The 7,075-nt window shown below is 71.3% G+C and overlaps 1 protein-coding gene across 1 annotated transcript; it reads left to right on the forward strand.

Annotated features, from left to right (window-relative positions):
* Positions 1–5,202: 5,202 nt before the first annotated feature.
* On the forward strand, positions 5,203–7,075 carry AURANDRAFT_38033 (hypothetical protein; the record flags this gene model as incomplete). Its single annotated transcript, XM_009040442.1, has 2 exons — positions 5,203–5,226; positions 5,405–7,075. One exon carries the CDS (start codon positions 5,414–5,416, stop codon positions 7,010–7,012), a length of 1,599 nt encoding a protein of 532 aa, XP_009038690.1.

Genomic DNA, 7,075 nt, shown 5'->3' on the forward strand with positions numbered 1-7,075 from the left:
AGCTCCCGTGTTTTTCTATTCGTATCTTCTCGCGTCGATTGACGAGTAGTTGACGTTTCGAAAAGCGTGCTTGATAGCCGATGGCTGCCCATAGACTGGCGTGCGGTTTAGGTTTGCGCGTCTGGAAAGGCAGCGGCGGTGCGCATCGCACGGTCGTCATTGCAGGCGCTCTCGGCGTCAAGCAGAGATTCTACGAAAAGTACGCAGCTCATGTGAGCAGCGAAGGCCTGAACGCAGTGACCTTTGACTATGTGGGCGTTGGGGCGAGCAAGCCCGAAGGCTACGAGCACGCGACGCTGGACGACTGGGCGACAAATCAAGACGACGTGCTGGGCTACGCGTCGGACGAGTTCGACAGACCGATCACGCTCGTCGGCCACAGCATCGGCGCGCAATTCCTCGGGACGCTCGCGCGCCGCGACCGCGTCGACCGCCTCCTGACGATCTCCTCCATGAACAACGAGCTCCGCCATCAACGGCAGAACGGCCTCGCGCTCCAGGCCTTTTGGAAGGTCGGCGTGCCCGCGCTGTGCTCCGCGTTCGGCCGATTCCCCGCGAAGTCGCTGGGCCTCTTCGAAGACGTGCCGTCGGCCGTCATGCTCGGCTGGCGAAGATGGGTGCTCGAAGGGAGCCCGTGGCACGATGGCACAACCCCGGCGCCGGGCAGCGTCGCGTCCCTCTCCTTCGGGGACGACGAGTACGGCGACCTCGCGGCGGTCCGGTCGTTCCACGACGCGGCCTTCGGCGACGCGACGACGTACCTCCGGCCCGACATCGCGGGCGTCGGGCACCACGGGTTCTTCAAGGAGCGCCACGCGAGCCTCTGGCGGGACGTGCACGGCTGGGTCGATGCGGGTTGAAGTCCGGGTTGAAGAGTAAACTCTATGTGCAATATAAAGATCCTCTCACGGCAAGTCCCTCGGCACATTGCGGAAACCGCTGCTGCGGGGCTGCTTGTCGGGCCCGTCCTCGTCCGACGGCGGCGCGGGCCGAAGGACACCGAGGCCCGCCCTCGTCGCCGACGCTCCGGTGCTCCGCGTGCGCGGAGCCGCCGGAACAAACCAGCACCGTGGCGGCGCCGGCGGGCGATGGGACGGCCTGGGCGGCGGCGGCGGAGGCGCGGGACGTGCCGGCGCTCCTGGCCCAGCTCGCCGAGTGCCACGGGAGCCTCTTCGGGTCGCCCGGCGCCGGCGCCGAGGCCCACTGGAAGGCGCTCGCCCCCCACTTCGCCCTGCAGCAGGTGCGGTCGGGCTCCGTCTTCAGGCGCGTCGGCCGCGACGACCTCTTCTTCGTCGTCGCGGGCGAGGTGGACCTCGTCGTGAACCCGGCGGGCGCTTCCGCGCCGGCGGGGTCGTCGCGGAACATGCTCGGCTCCTTCTCCGCGGCCATGTTCCGGCGCGCGAGCCTCGGCGGCCGCGACCGCAAAGTGCTGCGGACGATGGGCCCGAAGGAGGTCTGCGGCGTCATGGAGCTCGTCAAGGGCGTGGACCAGCGGCGCGACTCGCGGGTGCGGGAGCGCGAGGTCTACCCGACGGACGTCGTCGTGCCCCGGGGCGGCGGGGACGCCCTGCTGCTGAGCCTGCCGAAGCTCGAGTTCGCGGCGATGCGCGCGTCGGAGAACCCCCCCGTGGCCGACTTCTGCGAGCGGGCCGAGAAGGCCTGCGACACGTCGACGGTGGACTGGATGCGGCGGACGTCGTTCTTACGGGGCCTGAGCCCGAAAGCGCTGGCCGTGCTCAGCCAGCTCGCGACGTTCCGGTCCGTGCACGGGCGGAAGCAGATCGTCGCGCAGGGCGAGCCCACGCGCAAGTTCTACATCGTGTTGGCCGGGGCGCTGGACGTGAGCATCGGGTCCGAGGCGGCGGCGACGCGCAACGCGGCGGCCTTCGAGGCGCGGGAGGCGCGCGCGCGCGACGCCGAGGCGGCGGCGGCGTCGGCGTCGCGGCCCGCGACGCTCCTGGAGCGCCTCGGCGGCGCGGGCCGCACGGTGCGGCTCAAGCCCGGGGGCGGCTCGGGCCGGGGCGCGGCGTCGGGCTTCAACTTCCTCCGGGGTACACCAAAAACGGCCTCCGCGCGGGCCGGCCTCGGGTCGCCGAGCCGCGGCGACGACGAGGGCACGTCGGACTTCGAGGCGGACCCGGAGGCGAGGGACGTTGGCGTCCTCGCCGCCGGCGACTTCTTCGGCGAGCTGTCATTACTGGAACGGGAGCGCGACGAGGGCGCGGACGCGCCGCAGCGCGCGACGCTCGTCCGGCGCGAGGCGCTCCGCGCGTCCGCGACGGTGCGCACGCGCGAGCAGTCCTTACTCCTCTGCTTCGACGCGGGCCCCTTCCTCGACGCGATCCGCGACTTCCCCGTGGCCGCGGCGGAGGTGCAGGACGCCGTGAAGCTGCGCATGACGGGCCAGCTGCAGGCGCTCGATCTGCCCATTTTCCACGACGTCGAGCCGGATCGGCTCCGCCACTTCACGGGCACCATGGAGGTGCGGAGCTTCGCGCCGAAGACGACCCTGTTCGCCTACGGCGACGCCGGCGACGACTTCTTCATCCTGCTGCAGGGCGAGGTGACGATTCGAGATAAGGGCGGCGCGGAGATCGTGACCCTGAAGACCAAGGGCGACTACTTCGGCGAGCTCGCCCTCGCGCGCGCGGAGCCGCGGTCCGCGACGGTGATCGCCGCGTCGCCGGCGGTCTGCGCCTGCGTCGACGGCGCGCGGTTCCGCGACATCTTCCTCGAATCGCCCGCCGCGCGCGCGGAGTTCGAGATCAAGGCCATGCGCGAGAAGGCGAGCGCGGGCGCCGTGCTGTCGCACCCGGTGACGCGCGACCCCTTCCGGAAATTCTTGGATGCGGAGCTCGCGTCGGAGAACCACGAGTGCTGGGACGCGATCGCCGACTACCGGCGCCGCGTCGCCGCGTCCGAGGGCGAGGTCACGGACGCGGACGAGGCCAACGCCATGGCGAGGACCCTCTACGACGCCTTCATCGCGCCGGGCTGCGACACGCAGGTCAACGTGTCGTCGAAGATGGCGGGCAAGTTACGGGCGAAGATCTACGACGAATCGGCGGGCGACGCGGCGCTCTTCGACGGCGTCGCCGCGGAGATCGACCGCATGCTCCGGGGCAACATGATGCGCTTCGCGGCCAAGGCCGAGTTCAAGGCCGCCCTCGAGGAGCTCGCCGCCTACAACCCGTCGACGAGGCGCCACTCGTCGTGGCAGAAGCGGCGCGACGAGAAGCGGCGCGCGGCCGCCGCGGCCGCGCCGCCGCCCGCGCCGTCCTCGTCGCCGCCGCCGCCCGCGCCCGACGCCGACGTCGAGGTCGTCACGGTCGTGGAGGTCCGGTCGCCGAGCGACGACGGCGGCGACGCGGACACGGCCGCGTGCTTGCCGGACAAGGCGCCGCCCGAGATCTCGTCCATCGACTCGACGGTGGCCTTCTGCCGCGGTCTCTCATTGGCGTTCCTGCGCGAGTTCGCCGCGGACCAGGGCTTCCAGCCGAACACGCCGACGATGGCCGCGCGCGACCGCGGCGGCACGAAGCTCCCGCTCGCGGACGAGCTCGGCGACGGCGCGCGGACGCGCGACGGCGACCGCGCGGCGGGCGCGGCGTCGCTCTACGTGTCGCACGCCCACGGGGCGCCCTTCCGCGGGCTGCTGGACGCGCTGGAGGCCTACCTCGACGACGAGGGCTACGACGCGTCGACGACGTTCTTCTGGATCGACGTCTTTAGTCTGCCCCCGGCGCCCCAGTCGCCATCGGTGGCGTTGCCGACGGTCGCGGCCTGCGTGGGCACCATCGGCACCGTCGTCGTCGTTTTGGACGGCGCCGCGACGGCGCTGTCGCGGCTCTGGTGCCTCTTCGAGATCTCGAGGAGCCTCGCGGAGCCGAATCTGTGCCTCCACTTCACGATGGCGCGGGCCCACCGGGCGCGCTTCGTCGAGGCCCTGGACGCCGACGGCGGCGCGGCGCTCCTCGGCGGGCTCGACGTCGCGCGCGCGGCGGCGCACGCGGACCGCGACCGCGCCGCGATTTTAGGGGCGCTCGCGGCGTCGCCGGACGCGGAGCGCGCGACGAACGCGCGCCTGCGGGCCCGCGTCGAGAGCGCTTTGATCCAGTTCGACTGGTCCAAGTTCGACCGCCGGCGCAAGGACGACGACTTCGCGAAGCCCGAGCCCGTCCCGCCGGCCGCCAAGGGCGGCGGCGGCTTCTTCCCCCGCATGTCCGGCCGCGCGTCGTCGCGCGTCGACCCGGGCCTCGCGCGATAATGATTACCACACCTCGCCGAAGGCGCCCATGATCGGCGCGGGCGCGCCGTCCGCGTCGACCTCGCGCTTGTTGTCGGGCTCCTCGCCGACGAGCGCGCGCCGCGCGGCCGCGCACCGCTCCTGGACCTCCTTCGACTTCCAGCCGACGGCGTCCAACGCGATCTTCGCCCACTCGCGGCAGCCCTCGTCCGCCGCGGACACGGCGAGCGGCGCGAGCGCCTCGACGGCGCCGGCCTCGACGACCTTTTTCCGCAGGTCCGCGTCGGGGCACAGGTTCCAGACCGTGGAGCAGGCGTAGCGCTTCGCCGACTCGCCGACGTCCGCCGCCTGGAGGAGCTGGACGACGGCCCCGATGGTCCCCGCGGCCGCGACGGCCTTGCGATGGTCGTCGTCGACGGACGCGAGCGTCGCGAGCGCCCACGCGCCGTAGCCCTTGCGGCCGTCGCTGCCCTTGTTCCGCAGCAGGTCGACGAGCAGGTCGACGCCGCCCCGCTTGATGAGCTCCGCCGCGTTCTCCGCGCGGTAGCTCAACGTACTGAGCGCGCCCGCCGCCCACTGCTTGCAGTCGTCGCCCCGGGGCAGCTTGAGAATCTGCACGAGGAACATGACGGCGTGGTGGTCGCCGAGCTCCTTGCTCCACTCCCCGTCCATGGCCATGTCCATGGCGATGGCCGCCGCGTCCTCCTGCGACTGCTCCGTGCCGAACTCGAGCTCGAGGCAGAGCTCCTTGACGGTCATCATGGTGCTCTGGTGGATCATCGTCGGCTTCTTCTCGTCGGTCTCCTCCGCCGCGAAGGTGACCTCGGCCATGGTTTGGTGTCGTGTGGCGGGCAGCCGCGAGGAGATCAGCGGCCCATCGTCTCGCGGCACGATCGATTTGTGAGTTCTTCAGCTTTGGCTCGCCGACGGCCAGCAAGCGCCTGCTCGCGGTCGCCGTCCACAGCGCTGAGCGCCACCGGGTGCGCTCGCCGCGTCCAAAACGCGCGTCCCGCCCCACCTTTCTGCGGTCCGGCGCGGCCGCCGCCGCCGGCGGCGCGCCGCGTCGCCGTCGCGCGGTCGCGCCCGCGCCGCCGCCGCGCGCCCCGCCGCCTGCCGCCCCAAGGCGTCGCTGTCGTCACCCCGCCCCCCCCCGCGCAGCCCGCCACCATGCTCGTGCTCAACCAGAACACGCAGCGCGACACGGGCCGCAGCGCCCAGCTCGCGAACATCGGCGCCGCGCAGGCCGTCTCGGGCATCGTCCGGTCGACGCTGGGTCCCCGCGCGATGCTCAAGATGCTGCTCGACCCCATGGGCGGCATCGTCATCACGAACGACGCCAACGCCATCCTCCGCGAGATCGACGTGAGCCACCCGGCGGCGAAGCAGATGATCGAGCTCAGTCGCGCGCAGGACGAGGAGGTCGGCGACGGCACGACGTCCGTGATCGTGCTCACGGGCGAGATGCTCCAGGTCGCCGAGCCGCTGCTGGCGCGCAACATCCACCCGACGGTCATCAACCGGGGCTACAGCGCGGCGCGCGACGCGGCCATCAAGGCCTGCGACGCGATGGCGCGGCCCATCAGCCTCGACGACAAGGCCGCGCTCCGCGCGCTCGTCGAGTCCTGCATCGGCACGAAGTTCTCGTCGCGCTGGGGCGACAAGGTCATCGAGATGGCCATCGGCGCGACCCTCAAGGTCGTCGTCGAGAAGGGCGGCGTCGACGGCAAGGAGTCGCACAAGGAGGTCGACATCAAGCGCTACGCGAAGGTCGAGAAGCTCCCCGGCGGCGAGCCGAGCGACTCGCGCGTGTTGGACGGCGTCATGTTCAACAAGGACGTGACCCACCCGCGCATGCGCCGCAAGATCGCCAACCCGCGCATCCTGCTCCTCGACTGCCCCCTGGAGTACAAGAAGGGCGAGTCGTCCGCGAGCGTGGAGATCTCCAAGGAGGAGGACTGGAACACGCTCCTGCGCATCGAGGAGGAGTACATCGAGAACATGTGCGCCCAGATCGTCGCCGCGCGGCCCGACGTCGTCATCACGGAGAAGGGCGTGTCCGATTTGGCGCAGCACTACCTGATGAAGGCGAACATCACGGCCTTCCGCCGCCTGCGCAAGACGGACAACAACCGCGTCGCGCGCGCCTGCGGCGCGACCATCTGCTCGCGCACGGACGAGATCCAGGAATCCGACGTCGGCACGGGCTGCGGCACCTTCGAGGTGAAGAAGGTCGGCGACGAGTACTTCGCGTTCCTGGAAGGGTGCACGTCCGCCAAGGCCTGCACGCTGCTCCTCCGCGGCGGGTCCAAGGACGTGCTCAACGAGGTCGAGCGCAACCTCCAGGACGCCATGCAGGTCATCCGCAACGTCGTCCTCGAGCCCAAGCTGCTCCCGGGCGGCGGCGCCGCGGAGATGGCCGTCGCGCACGCGCTCCAGGAGGAGGCCGCCAAGCTCCCGGGCGTCGAGCAGTTCCCCGTGCGCGCCGTCGCCGAGGCCATGGAGGTCATCCCGCGCACGCTCGCCATGAACTGCGGCGCGAAAGTCGTCCGCGCGCTCACGCAGCTCCGCGCGAAGCAGAAGGACAGCGGCCCGACCTGGGGCATCGACGGCACCTGCGGCGACGTCGTCGACATGAACGACACGGACGGCCCCAACATCTGGGAGCCCTACGCGGTCAAGGTCCAGACCATCAAGACGGCCATCGAGGCCGCGAGCCTCATCCTCCGCGTCGACGACATCGTCTCCGGCATCAAGAAGGGCAAGTAGGCGGGCACACTGCCCGCCGCCGCCGATTGCCGCGCGCCCTCTTAGTAAACCGCCGTCTCTCCG

The sequence above is a fragment of the Aureococcus anophagefferens genome (genome assembly GCF_000186865.1).
Source record: "Aureococcus anophagefferens unplaced genomic scaffold AURANscaffold_15, whole genome shotgun sequence".
Lineage (NCBI taxonomy): Eukaryota > Pelagophyceae > Pelagomonadales > Pelagomonadaceae > Aureococcus > Aureococcus anophagefferens.